Below are 22026 nucleotides of genomic sequence, written 5' to 3'. Positions count from 1 at the left end.
CTCACTGCTTCTTCATCATCAAACCAAATGTTTTCTATATCAGTGGGTTGGAGAATTGAGCCTCAGCAAAGAATTTTTATCAGCATCATATGAAAATATCTGAATCTGCTACTAAAGGAATTTCAGACAACTAGCTTCCTCATTTTTTATGAAAACACTTATGGAAAATTTAAAGACAACATTTCAGAAGCAAAAGCAGTTTACCACACAATTAGCAGTTGCTATACTTATGTAATCATTGTTTTTCCTCCAAAATTTTTTCTTGGGAAGTAAAAAAGGAAATATAAGCAGGAATTACTGGGGGGGGGGGGGTGGGATCTACAAAGAGGAAGTATCATCATAAAATTTTAGCAAATGGAAAATGTTCATGATGTTATAACGTTATATATTCAATTTTCCCTTCATAGCACTTGGCCTCATTTAATTGATTTCTATTAAAATGAAAACCAGAAAGAGAACAAAAAGTTCTACAAAGCTCAAGAAGACATTGTAGACTGATTTGTTTATTAATTAACAAGACCCATCATTAAAGTGTGGGTCCTCCAGTGATCTAACTATTTTTATATAAAATTTAAAAAAATTAAAAGAGATAAAAGAAAAAGTGAAAACAACAAAAATTCGGTAGTAGAGATGAAGTAAACAGTTACAGTATTGAAGCATAATAAAAGAATTTAATGTTGACTTGAGAAGTAATATAATCTTAAGGATAATCAAGAGAACCAAAGTGAATAAAATCAGTGTAGACCTATATTATGTATATAAGGTCCTAGGAACTAAGCAGCAGAAATGATCTAAGAATATTATTCTATGAATTGCATTATATTATAAGTGGCTTTTGAGTTGTGTATAATCTATGCTTTGATTAATTATATGTTAGCATCCATCCCTAAATCACTTTTCCTTTGCTGGATTAGATTACCATGTACATTAGCTGATAAATAAGCAAGCCAACTCTTCATTTTTAGCAACATTACAATTCTTATCAATATACACATATTTGTGCAATTATTGATATATATTTTTTTGCCTTTGTGCTTCCTAGTATGTAAAATGGGTAGCCATCCTAGGCCTCACTAAGTGAATGAGATTTAAACAAAAAGTAGACGAGGGAGTTAGCTGAAGAAGATATGGTGGAAGAATGCTCCAGGCAGAAGGAACAGCTAGAGCAAAGGCGTTCATGTGCCCAGCATATAAAGAGCTCAGTGTAGCTAGAACAAAGGGAGCAAGGTTAGTGGAGAGGGCTGTAGGAGATGAAGTCAGATAGGCAAGAGAGTTACTGTAATGACCCTGGCTTTTATTCCTAATTAAATGGGGAGTCATTATAGGGTTTTGAAGAGAGAAGTGACAGGATCACTTTGGTGGCTATGTTGAAAACCAATTTTGAGATGGAAGAAAAGAGTAGAAGCGAGGAGGCCAGTAAGAAGGATGTTCACACCTAACTAGAGATGATGTTGAGGGCTTGCAGATTTAGCAATTAAAAATACAGAATACCCATTTAAATCTGAATTTCAGATAAACAATGAACATGTTTTAGTTCAGTATATCCCGAATATTGCATGGGACATACATACAGTAAAAAAAAAATCAAACCTATTTATTGTTTATTTGAAATTCAGGCTTTTATGGATATCCAGTATTTTTATTTGTCAACTGTAACTAGGATAGTAGCAGTAGAGAACTAAAAAGGGGTCATATTCTGAATACATTTTTAAGGTAACACCATCAGCATTTAATAATTGATTGGAAGTGAGGTATATGAGAGAAGGATATTATTCAAGAATTTTTAAGTTTTTTTTAGCTGGCTACAAGGATAGGAGTTGCTATCAACTGGAATAGAGAAGAGTGCAGGTGGAGCAAATTTAGTGGGAAAGAGCAGGAATTCAGGTTTGATATATTGAAATCTTACATTGGGAGGTAGATTAATAGCTATTCTTTTTATCTTTATGCATTATAACTTAAAATATTTCATATGAAAAGTAAATAAAAAAAATTAAAAATACTATTCTCAGAAGAGAAAAAGGAAGTGATAAAGACAGTTGAAGTTTCAGACCTGACTGAACAGCTACTTAAAGAAAAAATCACAGGTAGCTTGTATTTTGAGAAAGTTAGAAGACATTGTCAAGCTGCATTCTACACTGAATGCCTAGTGTTGTATATTTCTGTATTTAGATTTTATGTAAATTATGAAGATAATTTAAAGCATGAAGATACTTATTTAAAATGTATTAACAGAACTGCTTTTTCACTTTATTCTAGTGTTAAGACACGGCCAGTGCGGATGCCTCCAGGTTATCAAGCAGAACTTGTTATTCAGTTGGTGTGGGTAGATGGTGAACCCCCCCAACAGGTTACTAGTCTTGCTGTAAGCTCAGCATATGGAATGTAAGTAGCTAAACATCCTTTCTAATTTGTATTATTTATCTAATATGTTTGATGTATTAAGTATTTTAAAGGAAATATCTAAAGTTCTAAATACGGAAGGAGCCCTACTGGGCGTGTCTTAGTGGTTGAGCGTCGACCTAGGATCCAGGCGATTGGGGTTCGATTCCCAGTCAGGACACATGCCCGGGTTGTGGGCTGGCAGCCGATCAATGACTCTCTCATCATTGATGTTTCTATCTCTCTCTCTCCCTCTCCTTTCCTCTCTCTGAAATCAATAAGGATATATTTAAAAAAATAATAAAATAAATAAATAAATAAATATGGAAGGAAGCCCTTAACCTGGACTTTTATTAGATTAAAAATGGTATAAGAAAAATAATAACTTAAATGTAAACTATGATTATTTGTTGTCGATGTCAAACTTGACAGTATTTTCATTTTTAATGTTAGGAGGTTATTAGGATGTTATTATACTTTTTTGTTTGTGTACTTCTATACTTACACATTTTTTTCTTGGTTTCATTTGTTTCTTTTGTGTATTCTATTATATTTCGCTTTGTGTTTTATTTTGAACGCTAAAAGCTAGAGTCAGATTCTTTGGGATTCAAATCCTAATTCTGCTTCTTTCTAGTTTTTGGATCTTAGAAACGTTAGTTAAATCTGCTTTGTTTCCTTATCTGTAAAATAGGATAAAATGTTTTTGAGAGGGTTAAATGTATTAATACATATAAAATCTATCTTTTAGGTTCAGAGCAGGATACACATGATATATTCAGGATAATTGGAGGGGTTTTAATAAGTGGATTATTTATCTAGGATATAGAGAAAAAACACAAGATAGTAGGGTATGCCAGGGCTAGAAAGAGCAGTGTTTTATTACCACCTGTCAAAGAATAACTTGAAGACATAGTTAATTATTACCACGTTATTTACTTGAATACAGAGCAAAGCAATAATAGATTGATCTTATCTAACAAATATAATAACAGAATTTATATATGAGGAAAAGGAAAAAGGAGAGAAAGAAAAACCACAGATACTTTCTAAACAATAAAATTAGTATTTTCCTTTCATTGTGTAAGATGTTATGAGACCAGTCAGGTTAGTTGCTCTTGGGCAGTTTTATGAATCATCAACTAACCCAGTTTTGATTATTTATGGCTTCTTCAGAAGACTGTAGCTGTTTAATTTGTGATATAGATATATAAAAGACATTTTTTTGTATAATGCTTATCATTATTTGGGAACATTTCCAACTTAGTTATACCAGGTCTGTACCATTTTTTCTTGTTAAAATTTTTTAATTCCACCTTTTTGGTCAAACTCAGTCCCCCAACAGACTAACCAGGAGTGCCTCAGCCTCCTTCTGGAGCAGATTATAAGTTGAATACTGGCTTTGTGGCAACATTTATATACATGGATATTAGATGTCAAAGAAGGACAACCACAATTATTACAACAAAATCTTTGGAAACTACTTACTGTCCAATAGCCAAGTTGGCCTATGTCTAAACTAAGAGAATAAGTCCCAAGGATCTGTGTAATGAAGTTTAGCTAGTTGAGTAGCCCTATTTTCCCATGATTATTGATTGATTGTTCTACTATTTTAAAGAATTTAACCAGGGGCAACTGTTAAGTCAGAAACTGCAGGATCTGAGGTTGTTCACCTCTTACACACTAGTTGCCTGCCACACTTTTGTATGTACATATCTTGACAGAAAACTGGCCCTTGCGTAAGAGACAAAGATAGGTTATTATTGACAGCAAAAAAGGCAGCCAGAGCAACATCTTGCATCAGTTCCCTGAACCTTAGTCCCCACAAGGTAACCTGCTGAGGCACAGATGGTGCCTGCATGTGCAGGGTATTACAAGAGAAGAACTCTAAGTTTAAAAACTCAGATATGAAAATAGGTCTGCTGGGGACCTGCCTGTGCTCCCATCTAGAGAGAGACCACATCTTTATTCTGGAGTATAAGCAAATCTTCTCTGGGGAGGAGGAGGACAGGCCTTTATCTTCTTTTGTAAATATTATTCTCACATTGTTTTTATTGAATTGGGGTTTTTTCCATTACAGTTGATATTAAATATTTTAGATTCAAGTGTACAACATTGTGATTAGACACTTATGTAACTTAGGAAGTGATCACCTCTATAAGTCTACTACCCATCTAACACCATATACAGTTATTACTACATTATTGACTGTATTTCCTGTGCTGTACTTTACATCCCCGTGATATTTTGATAACTGGCAATTTGTACTTTTTACTCCCTTCAGCTTTTAGATTCATGTCCCGCACCCTTCTCCCATCTGGCAACCACCAATTTGTTTTTTGTATCTATGTTTGTTCTTGTTTTGTTTGGCTGGTTTTTAAATTCCACATATAAATGATATCATATGGTATTTAACTTTCTGTGTCTGATTTCACTTACCATAATACTCTTGAGGTCCATCCATGTTGTTGCAAATGGTAAGATTTCATTCTTTTTATGGCTGAATAATATTCCATTGTATATATGTACCACTTTTATTCTTAATCTTCACTGAGTATATGTTTTTTATTAATTTTTAGAAAGAGAGGAAGGAGGAGAGAGAGAAAGAGAAACATTAATGTGAGGGAGAAACATCAATTGGTTGCCTCCCGCATGCACCCTGACCGAGGATCAAATCTGCAACCTTTTGGTATATGGGACAATGCTCCAACCAACTGAACCACCCAGCCAGAGCTGTACCATTTCTTCTTTCTTCCCTTATCTATCGATGGACACTTAGGTTGCATCCATATCTTGGCTACTGTAAATAATTCTGCAGTCATGTTTTGGATTTCTTCGGATAAATATCCAGCACTGGAATTGCTGGGTCATATTGTAGTTCTATTTTTAATTCTTTGAGGAACCTTTATACTGTTTTCCATAGTGGCTTCCCCAGTTTGCAATCACACCAACAATGCTCAAGGGTTCCTTTTTCTCTACATTCTCACCAACACTTTGTTGATTTATTGATGATAGCCATTCTGACAAGTGTGAAGTGTGATACCTCACTGTGATGTTAATTCGCATTTCCCTGATGATTAATGATGTTGAACATCTTTTCATATGTCTGTTGCCCATCTGTATATCCTTTTTGGAGAAATATCTATTCAGGTCTTCAGCCCATTTTTTAATCAGATTGTGGTTTTTTATGTTAAATTGTATGAATTCCCAGTATGTTTTGGATATTAACCGTTTATCAATGAATCATTGGCAAATATCTTCTTGCATTCAGTAGGATGTCTTTTTGCTTTGATGATGATTTCCTTTGCTGTGAAAATCTTTGTAGTTTGATGTAGTTCCATTTATTTATTCTTTTCTTTCCCTTGCCTGAGGAGGCATATCAAAAAAATATTACTAAGTACAATATCAGAGAGTTTACTACCTGTCTTTTATTTATGTTTTCAGGTCTTCCAGTTAAGTCATTAATACATTTTGAGTTTATTCTTGTATGTGGTTTAAGAAAGTGATCCATTTTCATTGTTTTGCATGTATCTGTCCAGATTTCCCAAAACTATATATTAAAGAGGCAGTCTTGACCCCATTATATATTCTTGCTTTGTGATAGATTAATTGACCAGATAGGCATGGGTTTATTTCTGGCTCTTTATTCTGTTTTTTGCCAGTACTATGCTCTTTTGATTACTGTAGCCTGATATCAGGTAGCATGATTCTTCCAACTTTGTTTCTCTTTCTTGAGGTTGCTTTAGCTATTTGGAGTCTTTTGTGCTTCCATATAAATTTTAGGATTATTTTTTTCTGGTTCTGTGAAAAACCCATTGATATTTAGATAGGGATTGCACTGTACCTGTAGGCTTCTTTGGGCAGTATGTAATTTTTAATGATGTCATTTCTTCCTAACCATGAGCATGGTATAGACTTCCATTTATTAATACCTTCTTTCATTTCTTATTTGAGTGTCTTTTCTGAGTACAAGTCTGTTACCAATTTGGTAAAATTTATGCCTAGGTATTTTATTCTTTTTGAAGCAATTATAAATGAGATTTTTTTAAAATTTCTGTTTCTGATAGTTCATTATTGATATATAAAATGTTACCAATTTCTGAATATTAATTTTGCATCCTGCTACTTTAATGAATTAGAATTATTAGTTCTATTAGTTTTGTGGTGGAATCTTCACGATTCTTGATATATAGCATCATGTCATCTGTAAATAATGAAATTTTCACTTCCTCCTTTCCAGTTCTGATGCCTTTTTTTTTTCTTCTTGTCTGATTGCTGTGGCTAGGACTTCCTATACCATGTTGAATAAAAGTGGTGAAAGTAGACATCCTTGTCTTGTTCCTCATCTAAAAGAAAAAGCTTTCAGCTTTTCACCATTGAGTATGATGTTAGCTGTGGGTTTGTTATATAAGCTTTTATTATGTTGAGGTATGTTTCCTCTGTTCCCACTTTGTTGAGTTTTTTTGTTATAAAAGGACATTGGATTTTGTCAGATGCCTTTTCTGTATCTATCAATATGATTATATGATTATTTTCCTTCATTTTCTTAATGTTAACTGATTTGCAGATATTGAAACAGCCTTGCATTCCAGAAATAAATCCCACTTAATCATGGTGTGTGATCTTTTTAAAGTATTGCTGAATTTGGTTTCCTAATATTTTGTTGAGGATTTTTTTCTTATTGTTTTTTTAGATTCATAGGAAGTTTAAAAAGTAGTACAAAGAGGTACTGTGTACTCTTCACCCAGTTTTCCCCAATGGTCAACATCTAATAAATATAATAAAATAAGAAATCGACATTACAATCCACAAATCTTATTGAGTTTTTGCCAGTTTTTTTTTCAATTTATCTTTATTGTTGAAAATATTACAAATGTCCCTTTTTCCCCCCATTGATCTCCTCCACTCCACATCTGCTCCCGCCAGGCCTTCACCACACTATTGTCTGTGTCCATGGGTTATGCATATATGCATATAAGTTCTTTGATTAATCTCTCCCTACCCACTCCCCCACCCCTGCCTTCCCACTGAGATTCATCAGTCTGTTCCATGCTTCTATGTCTCTGATCTATTTTGTTCCTCAGTCTATTTTGTTGAGTTTTTGCCACTTTTATATGCACTTGTGTGTATCTAAAGTTCTATGCAATTTTATCATGCATAGATATGTACATCCAACCCGCCCAATCAAGATATAGAACTGTTTCATTACCATAAACATCCCCCCTGCTATTCCATTGTAGTGACACTCATCCCTTTTTCTCTCCATACTCTCCCACCCCTGGCAACCACTAATCCGTTGTCTATCTCTATAATTTTATCATTTTGAGAATGTTATACAAATGGAATCATATAGTATGGAATCTTTTGAATTTAGCTTTTTTCACTCAGTATAATTTCAGATGTTTCTGTTTCAGGAAATCCAGGTTAATGATTATGATTTTATATTTGTCATGAGATAAAATGATACCAAAATATCTACCTCCCAGATTTACCTCACTGGTCTTATTTCTGACTTACATTTTTGTATTACTTTTATATTTTAAGTCTTAACTGTAAACATGAATAGGGTAATGTTGGTTAAATATTAATTACCACTGCATACTGGAATGCCTTAAGACAAATGCTCAAAGGTTGTATTGTGCCCAAACATAATAATAATTGATGGGGACGTATCAGATGAAAGTGTTTCAGAGGAATTTCTTATATGAATTAGAATAAAAATACAAGGAAGGCAAAATTTTAGACAATTTATAAACTAAATTAACTGTTTTACATTTCAAAAGTATAGAACATTTAGCAGATACAGGATATGTTACCTTCTTCACCATCAAGAAGCCAGCAGTATACAGAACCTGAAGCTTTCATGCCAAAACAGGTCATGTGGGTCATATCTGATCACTCAGAAACTTTTGATGAGATTATGGAAGGCCATGGTTTTCCCATGGCATTTGGATTCTGGGAATAGCTAGGATTCTAAAAGTAGTCCTAGAAGACCTAAAGTCCATTCTGTCTACTGTTTTTGAATCAGAGGGACTCACAAACTTATAGAGCTCAGTCCATGAGAAGTCTTGAATTTATAACCACGTAGCAGGGAAGAGGGAAGGGTTTCACCTTTTTGTTTTATGTTGTGAACTGTTTTCTTATATCTAGGCTTCTCTTGTTAAAACTAGATGCTAAGTGTTTAGGAAATGTCATAGTTTTGTTCATTTTAGTCAACTACACTGTCTTTACATTGGAGACTTTTCAGTTATTGTTAGTAATATGGACAATGAACTTCAGATAGACTTCACATTTATTTTTTAATATTGAAGTTTGTTGGCTATCTTAAGGAGTTTTGGTACCAGGGTAATGCTGGCCTTGTAAAATGAGTTTGGGAGCCTTTCCTCCTCTTCAGTTTTTTGGAATAATTTGAGAAGGATAGGTATTCTTCTTTGAATGTTTGGTAAAATTCACCTGTGAAGCCATCTGGTCCAGGGGTTTTGTTTATTGGAAATTTTTTATAACTGATTTAATTTCATTAGTACCTTTAGTTCTGTTCAGATTTTCTGTTTAATCTTGATTCAGCCTTGGAAAATTATGTTTCTAGAAATTTAACCATTTCTTCCAAGGTGTCGAATTCATTGGCATTTAATTGCTTGTAGTATGTTCTTATCCTTTGTATTTCTGTGGTGTCGGTTGTCACTTCTCTTTATTTTATTTAGGCCATTTTACCTTTTTTTCTTGGTGAGCCTGAATAAAGGTTTATCAATTTTATCTTTTCAAAGGACCACCTCTTGGTTTCATTGCTCTTTTCTACTATTTTTAAGACTCTATTTTGTTCAGTTCTGCTGATTGTTATTTCCTTCCTTCTGCTCACTTTGGGCTTTTTTTTTCTTCTAGTTCTTTTAGGTATAGGGTTAGATTGTTTGAGGAAAGCTTGAATTGCTATAAATTTACCTCTTTGAACTGCTTTCTTGGGGTAGACCTACACTGCAATGTATTTACAACTTAGAACTGCTTTGGCTGTGTCCCATAGATTTTTGGATAGTTTTCATTGCCATTTGTCTCAAGATATTTTTTTATTTTGTCCTTGATTTCATTGTTAACCCATTTATTGTTTAGTAGCATATTATTTAGCCTTTACTTGTTTCTGTGGTTTTTCTGTTTTCTTCTTGTAATTGATCTAGTTTCATACCATTGTGGTCAGAAAAGAGTCTTGGTATAATTTCAGTCTTCCTTAATTTACTGAGACTTGTTGTGTGGCCTAAGATGTGGTCTATCCTAGAAGATGTTTCATGAGCACTTGAAATAATGTATATTCTGCTGCTTTGGGATGAAATATCCTAACAATATCAATTAAGTCCATCTGGTCTTATGTGTCACTTAAGGCTACTGTTTCTTTGTTAATTTTCTGTCTGAATGATCTATTAATTGATGTCAATGGGGTATTAAAGTTCCCTTTTATCACTGTATTTACTGTCGATCTCTCCCTTTATGTCTTTAAATATTTGCTTCATATATTTAGGTGCATAGATGGTTACAAGAGTTATATTTTTTGTTGGATTGATTCCTTTAGCATTATGAAATTCCCTTTATCTCTTGTTACAGCCCCTGTTTTAAAATCTATTTTGTGTGAAGTAAGTATAGGTACCTCAGCTTTTTTTTGTTTCCATTTGTATGAAATATCTTTTCCCAGCCCTTTACTTTCAGTCTGTGTGTGTGTCTTTCAATCCATGGTGGGTCTTTTGTAGGCAGCATATGTACAGGGTTTTGTTGTTTTATCCATTCAGCCACCTTGTCTTTTGATTGGAGCATTTAGTCCAGTTACATTTAAGGTACTTATTGATAGGTGTGTAGTATTGCCATTTTATTAATTGTTTTCTCATTGTTTTTGTAGTTTATTTTTTATTTTGTTCCTCTCATTTCTTGTATGTTGATGACTGTGTTTTATTGGATTCCTTTCTCTTTATTTCTTGCATACCTCTTGTAGACTTTTGGTTTGTGTTTACTATGTGCTTCATATTTACTTCATATAGGCCATTTATAATGGTCTACTTTAAGTTGATGGTTGCTTAGGTCATATATATTCTAAAATTATAATTTTTATTTACCCTTTCCATGTTTATGATTTTTTTATTTTTAATTGTGTGTGTGTATCTTTTAATTTATTGTTGGTTTTTTTAGACTCAATTACCCATGATCTTCCTACTTTTGCCTTTTAACATTTCAACTAGATTTATAGTTGGTTGATCCACTGCTGTTATTGTTTGCCTTTGTCAGTGAGAATTTTTTTCTATTTTCTTGCTCATGTTTTTTATCATTTCTTTTCTGCTTAAACAAGTCCCATTAACATTTCTTTTAATACTGGCTTAGTGGTGATGAACTCCTTTAACTTTTTCTTATTGGGAAAATCGTTCTCTCTCCTTCAATTTTAAGTCATAGTCTTGCTAGTTAATCTTGGTCATAGGTCTTTGCTTTTTATCACTTTGAATATTTCATGTCCCTCCCTCTGATCTGCAGTTTCTGTTGAAAAATCTTCTGGTAGTCTTATGGGAGATCCCTGGTATGTAACTGCTTTCCTCTTATGGCTCTTAGGATCCTTTTTTAACTTTTGGCATTTTAATTATAATGTTTTTTAGTGGGGCCTCTTTGGGTTCATCTTGTTTAGGATGGAGAATGATCTCCCTATAGCAATGCAATGTAGTACCTATGGTACATTATTATTTGCCAAAAAATGGGGAATTTGTTTATGGTAGTCTGTGAGACCCTTAAAGCTTGAATTGTTTTACTTGCCATTTAAGTGTATGATCAGAGATAAATTGCAGATCTCTTTTGTTTATAAAATTTTTGCAAGAATAGAGATTCATATAGGAACCTTTGAAATTGAGTGTCTTGTATTTTGGGGGCATTAACCATATTGGGCTTTTAATAAAATATAACAGTGTTTTTCTCTGAACTTGGAAAAATAATATAGCAAATTTAAGAGTTGAAAATTGATTTTACTATTCCAGTGTATAGTTTAAGAACAATGACAATTTTTACATCATGAGCATAGGACCTTTATTAAAATCAATAAATCCTACATTGATTCAGTACTATTATTGAGACCACAGTACATATTCAATTTCTATATTTGTCTCAGTAGCTTAAGTTATCAGTTTTTTAAATGTTTATTGCTTCTTGTGTTCTTTCTAAGAGATCTGTGTCTACCCCAGGGTTTTTGTTTGCTTTTCTTTGTTGTTTGGGGGTTTTTTGCTAGAAATTTTGTAACTGTAGCAATAATGTTTATGTCTATATCAACCTCAAATTAATTTTTGAGTAGGATGTGTAACATTGGCTTTCTTTTTGTTCCACATGTATTCAGTGTACCAGCATCATTTGATACAAAGATCCTCTGTTCCCCATTGAACTCTTGTGGCATGGTTGTCAAATATGAAGTGAAGGTCTATTTCTGGAATCTCTACTCTGATCCATTAATCTGTTTCACTGTCTTAATTAGTGTAGTTTTGTGGTAAGTCTTGAAATCAGGTAGTATAAGTCCTTCAAATTTGTTCCACTTTTTAAAAATTATTCTGGCTGATCTAGGTCTTTTGAATTTTTGTAGGAACAGAGCTGAGCTAGAGAGAGAGCTTAGCTGTGAGGTATGTATCAGAGTAGCTGATTAATATAACAATGAGCCAAAATGAAGCCTTTAATTACTTGCTTTGATGGTGTAACCAAGAAGCTAAAACTAGAGAAAGCACCAACTTTCCCCTGTTCTGTTTCCTCCCACCCCATCCATGGAACAGCACACTAGTTGATGGTCAGGTGGATCAGTGCAGGCATATATAGGGGTTTTCTTATGGTTAAGGCCGTCCCAAACAAAAGTCTTGGCAGTGTTATGGACCCTGAGGTCAAAGGAGAGGGTGGGGAGGGCTAGGAGTAGAAGAGTACTGGATACAGAGTCAGAGTAAGGAAAACTGTCTTCAGTCTCCTCCTCCCCCAGTAAGGAGACTTCAGCAGAGGTGCCTGAAGACTTCTGCCTAGGCCTCAAAAAAGGAGACCTAGCAATAAAGGCACTTTAGCTTGGAATGCAAATGGGCATAGGAGCATGGCATGCCAGAAGGGCCTGAATTCTTGAATGTAGCTCCATTCAGAGACTGCAGTGCATTGGCTATGCACTAAGAATGGTCCTGGGAGAGTAGCTTTTCCCCCAGAGGCTTGCCAGGTAAAGCCTTTGTAATTATCTAGGGTCAGATTTGAAAAATCACACAAAGGTTTTAGCCAAGAGGTGGAACCCTCAATTTCCATATCATTTTAGAATCTGCTTTTCAATTTCGTCCATAAAAGCTTGCTGGGATTATGATTGGGGTCATGTTGAATCCATAGAATTTGTGGGGAATTGGCATGTTGACATTACTGAATCTTCCAATCTATAAGCATAGTATAGCATTCTATTTATTTAGCACCTTTAATTTATTCTAGCAATGTTTATAGTTTTATAAGAATACTGGTCTTGCATGTATTTTGTTAAATTTATCCCAGAATATTTCATATATGTTGATATTATTATAGATGGTATTTTAAATTTCATTTTCCAGTTCTTCACTGCAGGTATTTAGAAACCCTAGTGTTTTTGTATATTTAATTTATATCCCTAATCTTAATTCACTTATTTGTTTAGTAATTACATGTGGTTTCCTTAAGATTTTCTACGTAGACAATCATCTCTATGAATAGAAATCAATTCTACTTTTGACTTTCCATGCTTTATATCTTTTTTTCTTGCCATATTTCATTGGTTAGAAACTTTAGTATAATGTTTCTAACTTATTTCACTTAGCACGATATTCTCAAGTGGCAATATTTCATCTTTATTATGACTGAGTAGTATTCCATTATATAGGGCTGGGCAAACATAGGTTTACAATTGTGAATATGCAGAGCATAGAGTTTATTCTTATTTATTATTGTGTTTATTATTATTAACCTACCTTTTCTCACCCCTGTATATATGTACCACATCTTTATCCAGTTGTCATTGAAGGATGTTTAGGTTGTTTCCACGTCTTGGCTATTGTGAATAATGCTGCAGTGAACATAGGGGAGCATATATCTTTAGGAATAAGTGTTTTCAAATTTTTCAGGTACCCAGAAGAGGGATTGATAGGTCATATGGTAGGTAGCTATTTTTTGAGGAAACACCATACTGCTTTCCATTGAGGCTGCACCAATTTACATTCTAACCAGCAGCATAGGAGGGTTCCTTTTATCCCCATTGTAACGCTTATTTCTGTCTTACTGGTAATAGCCATTCTAACAGGTGTGAGGTGGTATCACTGTGATTTTGATTTGCATTTCCCTTACAGCTAGTGAGGTTGAATAACTTTTCATTATCTCTTGGCCATTTGTATGTCTTCTTGGGAAAAGAGTCTATTCATGCCCTCTACCCATTTTTAAATTTTTGATTATTTGTTTTTAATTTGTTGTGTAGTATTAGTTCTTTATATATTTTGGATATTAGCCGCTTGTTGGAGGTTTAATCTTCTCCCATTCAGGTGGTTGCCTTTTGTTTTATTAATGGTTTCCTTTGCTATGCAGAAGATTTTTAGTTTGGTGTAGTCCCATTCATTTATTTTTGCTTTTACTTCCCTTGACTTTGAGGTGAACTTCACAGAAACTCCTCTGAGACCAAGTACCAAAAATTTAACACCTATATTTTCTCCTATGTATTTTACTAATTCATCAAGTTTTTAATCCATTTTTGAGTTACTTTTGTATATAGTGTCAGTCAGCAGTCTAGTTTCATTTTTTTGCAGGTGGTTTTCCAATTTTCCCAACATCATATGTTGAAGAGGCTTTCCTTTTTCCATTGTATGTTTTTGGCTCCTTTGTTGAAAATTAGCAGCCCATATATTTGTGGGTTTATTCATGGACTCTCAATTCTGTTCTATTGGTCTGTGTGTCAGATTTTTCTGCCATACCATACTGTTTAGTTTATTGTAGCTTTGTAGTACAATTTGAAATCAGGGAGTATGATACCTCCACCTTCGTTCTTTTTTTTCTGAGGACTACTTTGATTATTTGGGGTCTGTGGCACCCTCTTCATCCTTTCCCCCTGCTTGCTTTCCTACTTCAACCCACCCACCTTTAGATGTCTCAATTTGTGGATCTTTCAGATGTGTTTGTGTGTTAAGCATGGAATCATTTGTTGAATTATAGTTGTCCAACTTGTTACCTCAAGGGGAGAAACCTAGAGGTCTTCTCATGCTGACATCACTCCAGTATCCTTATTTTTAATTCACAGGTAAAAATAATTAATTTGGTTGGTATCAATATGTTCTAGTTTCCTAATTTTTTTCCTGTCAGTATTACATTTGGGAACTCTATCACACCTGTAAGAAGACGTAATTAACTATATTTTAACATAAAAAGTATAAAGATATTAACTTGCTATAATATGTAATATATATAATATTGCGTTTATTTATAATAAAATTGAAATCAATTCTAATTTGGTATGCAAAAACATTAATAGACTTCTGATTTGTTTTTCCTAAAGGCCTTATGAACTAGATAAGTCTAGTGTTATAAATATCATTATAAAGTAAAAAAAAAAAAACAGACCTGGCCAGATTCATTAATTTTTCTCAAAGTCAAATAACCTATAAAATGATAAAGATGGGATCTTTTTACTTTTTTAACAACACTTTTTCCAGTTTCCAAAATCTTAGTGGAAGATGTAAAACTCTATGTGAAACAGCAAAACATCTAGTATCCTAGAACTTTTAATTTGTTGTGAGGAAGGCCATGAGATGGAGTTGGAAAGAACTAGATTCAGAGTAAGAAGATGATTTGACAACCAGATTCAATCTAAGCAATAAAACAACATGGAACTTATATAAAATGAGCAAGTGTATGTATATTTAATGTAAGTAGTAAAAAACACAGATTTACAATGTTCAACTAGAGGAGATGTTGTAAATGGAGAAAAAAGAAAGTTATTGTATGCCTAATGGTTGAAGTGACCAAAATGACTGTTAGGAGAGCAGTTTTAATTTCACAGGAGATTTAGTTATGAAATTAATCAAGTGGTTTTTGTCTTTTTTTTTTAATCCTCACCAGAGGATATTTTTTCCTTTTTTTTTTTCAGAGAGAGTAGGGGGTGGTGGTGAGGGAGACACATCAATTGGTTGCCTCCAGCATCCCAATTGGTGCAACTCAGGTACATGCCCTTGACTAGAATCGAACCCGAGACCCTTCAATCCACAGGCAGACCCTCTAACCACTTAGCCAAACTGGCTAGGGCGTTTTTTGTCTTTTAATAAATGGGACAAAATAAAGAGAAAAAGAGTGAGAAATTTTTAATTTTTTGTAAATGAAATGATACCTGTTTATATCTACCACAGTGTCAAAACTTTAGAGATATGAATTTTTATGTAATATTTGTGTTAAAATATCCTGTTTAAAAAGAGAACTAATTTGAAGCATAATCATTATATTATTATTTCAAAAAGGCACCTAATTACATACCTAAACACCTGTAGCTTTTAAAAGTATGACATTTCTTGACCTATTTCCTTGTTGTATACCAAAAAGATGTTACATGATTCTTCTGTAAAAATATAAGACAAAGTTAAAGAGCAGATTGGGTAATCACTACTTACATGATAAAATGTGATTTCAGGTCATTCCTGTCTTTTGCCTTGGTAATTTGTACATTTACTTCTAATAATATTGAGATCAGTTCTATTTTTGTGTTGCACATTATTACAATGACTATTATGCAAAGTCAGCTTATCCTATGTAAAGGCACAATATCGTTCCTGACTACTCCAATCATTGCCTGACAGCCCCAACCCTACAGCTTCACTTTCCAGTAATCTTATTTTTAATTCAAAGGTAAGAATAGTAAAAGTTGGTGTGGTACATTCTAGTTGCATATTTTTTTTCTCTCAGAGTTGCATTTGGGAACTGCAATGGGTTGGCTGTGGTGGATTTTATACAGAAGACAGTACTGTTAAGCATGGGGACCATTGACTTATATAGATCGAGTGACCTATACCAACGACAACCACGGTCTCCTCGGAAAAACAAGCAGTTCATTGCAGGTAGGAGATAAAACAAGATGGTTACGAACTTGATTAGTTCATCTGTTTTCTTACCTTTAGATTTCTTATCTTTCTTATGTGATGCTGTTGAAATGCATGGTGAAATAAAGTGAACATAATTTATAACACCATGCAAATAAAATTGGACAGAAACATAGTGAAAATCTTTGAAAGGGTAAATGAGGTCTTCAAACTCTCAAGTTTCTTAGATTGAAGTCCTAGGAAATAACAGAAATTAAGCTATTATATATAAAAATGCTATGAAAATCAGGCTCTCTACTTGAAAAAACTGCTTTCAATGGTTGTGTTAAAGATGATACTTTTCTCCTAGTGTATCTGGCCCTTTTAAAAATGTAATTGTTAGTTAAAAGTTATAAATTAAAAGTAGTCATTCATTTAGTTAAAAGTAGTTATTCACTTCTTTTAATTTTTTTAATTAACTCCATATTTTAGCTGTCATATTTCCTTGTTGGGTGCTGACTTTCTAGGAGGTATTTTAACAAATGCAATAAAAATTATTAACATTTAAAATGTTACAAAAGATGACATTTTCTTGACAGAATCAATAAGTTGATTTATTTAACTATAAAATAAAAATATACATGGTTAATTAGGGTTTAAGCAGAAATACTTTCTATATAATGCCAAATCATCCAAAGTTTTACTGAAAATTCAGTACATATCCAAATAGTTTCCTTTTAAACATTTTGAAACTTTTGTATATTTTCTGTCCACTGACACAGTTTGGTTAAAAAATTTAGGTAAAAAATTAATTGGGCTAAAAGGTTCACAGATGGAAATATATTTATAATATTATGTCAGTGGACAGAAAATATAGTTTCTTTAAATTTTAGATAGTTCTTCAAAAATTTTAATCAATTGAATATTGAAGACTTTACTAAATATACTCATGCAAGAATATTTTAAAATAAAAAGTGCATGATGGTAGGTGTTAATGTTCTAAATAGCAGGAGTGCCAAATTTAACATCTGACTGTGACACTGAAGCTTCTTTTTGGACTAATGAAAAAATTACTTGATACACTGAAATCTCTTTGTTTATTTTTCTTTTGTAAACCTCAATCCTCTCCAAAATGCTAGTTTTGACCCTTTTCAGGAACACAGAAGTTCTGGATTTGTGTGTATTTTTGTTAGGAATTTCAATTTTTAACAATATCTTAGGAGTGCTGGAAATTTCAAATTTTATAGGTTCTGTCTCAACCACTACTGGCTTTTGAAAGGAAGACCGAATAAGAGAAATTGTGTGTCCCTGTATCATAAGATCCCCTCATGATTGGGAAAAAAGGTTGACTTTTGAAAGTTCATGGACTCAAGGGTAGGAAGATGTTAGAAGATAGGAGGCACTATTTGCATATTGAAAGCACCAATTCAATCAGAAAAGCTTTGGATTCTCTGTTAGTATCTAAATTATTGCTGGATATCCACAGTGGGGTGACAGGTAATACAACTGTTACTTAATTTAATCTTGTTGAGCCTTAACATTTATGATTAGAGCTTAGAATTTTGATGACTTTAAAATTAGGAAAAATTGTAATGAAGTCATAAATTTCATATTTAGTGTATAAAGTGAGTACTCACTTTGTTATAAAAATAAAATATTAAAAACTAAAATCTCAAAGCTTTCTTTTTAATACTGGAAACTAAAGACAACCACTTTGATATTTATGAGGTAACATACATATTATTTGCAAGCCAAATAAGTTTACTACATAAAAAAACATAAGATAAATATGCCATCTATTTTTATAAGATATTTGATTAAATAAAATTACTACATTTCTCATCATTCATCTATCACATTTTACTTTCTAATTGATTTACTTTTTTAATATCTTCTCTCTAATTTGTTTACCTAAACTTGCTACAATTTCTTCATCTTGGCTGTTCTAGATTCTGGTATGATATCACTTCCTTTCACTTTAGACTATTTCTCTCTCTTTCCCCTGCCTGCTGCTGATGCTGGTGTTCTGGCATGTTCCAAAGACAACTTTTGCATGCGTGGCCTGTCTAACTTTTATCCTGATTTAACGAAACGGATCCGTACTTCCTATCAGAGTAAGTTCTATTAAGGTTAGGTAAATAGCACTTTTAAGTCATAATGCTTGAATTAAATCCATACATCTGTGCTCAGTAATGTGTTTTTTAAAACACATTCAGCATGCATGCAAATTTTTGTTTTATTATGGAAGTGCAGCCTGATAATTTTAATAAAAATTATAAAAATATTTTAAATAGTTGTCATGACCCATTTACTCATACCCATTGTTTCAGTGTTTATTTCAAACCATGCATACCACATCCTATTAGTCCAAGAGTCACTGTCTTTTGTTTTGAGGAGGAAGAGTCATGGTGTCCTTATAAATAAAAAACCTGACATACCAGTAACAATAATTGAATACTTTCTTATTTTGGAAACGTTGTGCCTTTGGCCATTTTATAAAATTATTCTAACCAAGGCAACAATATTTCCTCTTTCTAAGTAATTAGATACCTTAGAGACAGCTATTATACCTAATTTCTGATGGTTTTATTAAAATAGAGTACACAAAATAGGATACACAAATACATTTCTATAGTGATTTTAGGGACCAGACACTGTGAAGTTGGAGAATTAAGGTCACAAATAAGAGAGTCAATACTATTATTTACTATGGTAGCAAATGCAAATCTGAAGATGGTAGAGTAAGTAATTCTAAAAATTGAAACAGAAAGAGAGCAGAGTGAGGGTATGATTAGAGGTGCAAATGATACTAGTGATGTTATGGGTGAATATTTATTGACATGAGAAGATGTTTATGATAGTAAATCAATGTTATATTTAAAAAGCATGTTCCTTATTAATATATAAAAGATGACCTCACATTTGTATAAAAAATATATATACATGTATGTTGTTTGTATTTTGAATTTCTTCAGACCTCACCTCACCAGCTTGTAGATACTAATGGAATCGCATCACTTATAAAAACCTAAGACTTCTTTGTTTCTCTAGCTAAAGGAAGTCTGTCTCTGTGAAATCCTTAAAATTTTTCTGGGAGTGCCCCGAGGGTGACTTATTTTTGCTCAAATTATTTTCTAGTTTTCTGCTCTAGCAGAGCACCCCCTTTTGGGGTGCTTTCCACAGTCTCTGCTCCTGGTGTCTTGTGACTAGAACACCTATGTTGGCTTCGGCTGCTTTCTGTTACACTAGTTCCTTTATTTAAATGCCTCCAGCGTACAGGCTTGTACACAGTAGTGTTTGAACCATTTAATTGGTACTTAACCTAGATTCGTTTGTATGTTTACTTACTTTTATGCATAGGCTATGTCTTTCCAAATGCATGACAAGAACCTGAAGAACATTATCTAAAATTTGTGTATCCTCTACTCCCAGCACAAGTATGAGCTCAGTAAGTAAATGATGATAGTAGTGGGATAGAGAACAACCGGTTCTTTTTGCTCACCTGCAGAGTCAGGGGATTTTTCAAATTTGACAGATGAGAGCAGAAGTAGCTTTTATAGTTCCTGGATTCACTGGATTCATAGTTTTTTCTAAATAAAAGTTTAAAGTATCAAGGCAGAAGTAAAATCAAGTCCTTACATGGCCCTAAAAAGATCCTCCATGTTTCCACCAATAGGCTCCATAGGGGCTCAGACAAGCCCTGAAATTTGAAAGCAGATTTCTTAAAAATCTTCTCTTGATAATCCACATCATATATTTTGATAAGAGACTGATTTTTTAATGCCTTGAAGATCCTGGAATTTGCTTTTAAAAATAAATTTTACGAAAATTTAGCTTTAAGTTTAATTATTCAATAATATAACCTGGTTACATGTCTACAGTTTTATATTATTATAATAGAAGCTGTACAGCCTTTTCATGAATTGTTTCCTAGCTTTCAGTAAAGCTATCTTCATTGTCCCTATTTAGGGAAACTTAACCCAATTCCATTGAGTGTCTATTATATTCTGGGATGTGCTAAGCAATTTGACTGGGTGTTATGTTATTTAATGGTCATTATAACCCTTTGAGGAAGATATTATTAGTGGGTTCCTCTACAGATGAAAAAATTGAGGTTAAAGGAGATGAAATTAGTTTCTCATAGTCACAAAGAATAAGTGGGAACCAAACTTATACCTGTCTGATGCAAAAGTGACTTCATATCCTGTGTCTCCAAGTGTCTTCAAGTTTCAGATAACATTATAAACCAATTTCATTAATAATCAGAAACTACTTTTTCTTTTTTAGTTTTCACTCACAACTTATGAAATCACATATTCAAAAATGAAACAATTTAAAATTATTTTTTCACAATTAAGAGACTGGACAAGGTATTCTCAAAAATCCATTTTTACATTTTATTGTGTCAATTTTGCTCTCAACGTGACATCACATTCTATTTTGAAACTTACACTTTTCATTTTGAGAAACATCTCAACTGCAATTGCAATCTTTTCCTGGGTGCTTTCATTGGTCACCTTGTAACACAGGTTAGGCTCCGAGGAGCTGACTTCCCTAAACCTTTAAAAAGGAAACCTCTGTATTTTACAGATTATGATTTGTAGAAGCAATTAAATGCTTTAGAAAGAGCAACAGATATAGGGTCAAAGGTTTATAGCAATTATATGCTTTAGAAAGAGCAACAGACATAGGGTCAAAGGTTTATAGCAATTTATGCCTTTTCTATTTATCATCTGCTCATTACATTTTTAAGCAAATCATTTACTCTGAGGTTGTTTTTTTTAATTATAAAGTAAAAATTATAATCTCTACCTCCCTTAGAGATTTATGGAACTTTTTTTGGTTAATGTTTGTAAAAGCACCTCTATAAATATTAGACATTGTTGTTATAATAGAAAATGAACCAAGCCACAAAGAGGTTAAATACCAGAATCACAGCCAATCTATGGAAGACTTTGAAAAGTATCAGGCCTATCTATGTTTTCCTTCTTTCACTGCATGGTTTTGTCAGAACATGGGGAATAAGGAAAGAAGGAATACCAGCGAAAATGACAGTAAACAATGAATTTTAAAAATTTTATTCATTCTATAGATACACTGTTAAAGCACTGTGAAGTAGCAGTGCTTAGAAAGAGGAAAATGAGTGTCAGGGAAGGAAGGGCCTATCTGAGGATGAAACATCTAAGTGATATTCTACAAGATAAGGAGGTTTGGACAAAGCTTTGGATTTCCACTTCAGACCAAGACAGAATAATAGAGACCAAATTTAATCTAGTGCCTGAAACAAACAACCCACCCCTCTCCCCCCACACACATACAGATATAACAAATAAAATTTTTTTTTGGTTTTTAAGACACAGGACATCTTGTAATGAAAAACAATAATCTCTGACAGACGAAAAAGAAGTGAAGCCTGCAACCACATCTGATTACTGCTCTGAGAGAATTTCTAGACTGCAGCAGAGGGAGGGAGGGAAACCCAAGAGAAAACCAGTCAGCTGCTTGAGTTGAGGAGATGAGAATGAGAAACCAGGAAACCAAAGCAGCTACAGTTCACAAGGAGGGGATCCCAGAGATCCACAGTTTCCTCCTCAAACAAAATACAGATTAACACACACAT

General features: G+C 33.3%; 1 protein-coding gene across 7 annotated transcripts in view; it reads left to right on the top strand.

The window, feature by feature from the left end:
* STXBP5L (syntaxin binding protein 5L) overlaps positions 1 to 22026 on the top strand; it is a 171748-nt gene that overhangs the window by 89504 nt on the left and 60218 nt on the right. For 4 of the 7 annotated variants that reach the window (XM_081138282.1, XM_081138281.1, XM_081138279.1 and 1 more), the window contains exons 18-20: positions 2257 to 2382; positions 16294 to 16445; positions 18449 to 18520. In XM_081138282.1, the coding sequence (XP_080994408.1) occupies positions 2257 to 2382; positions 16294 to 16445; positions 18449 to 18520 (350 nt within the window). The remainder of the gene's footprint in view (positions 1 to 2256; positions 2383 to 16293; positions 16446 to 18448; positions 18521 to 22026) is intronic. The other 3 variants (XM_081138285.1, XM_081138283.1, XM_081138284.1) reach the window with 1 other exon arrangement.

This window comes from Miniopterus schreibersii (genome assembly GCF_964146895.1).
Source record: "Miniopterus schreibersii genome assembly, chromosome: 5".
In the NCBI taxonomy this organism is placed as follows: Eukaryota; Metazoa; Chordata; class Mammalia; order Chiroptera; family Miniopteridae; genus Miniopterus; species Miniopterus schreibersii.
This window is presented reverse-complemented; position numbering and strand designations above follow the sequence as displayed.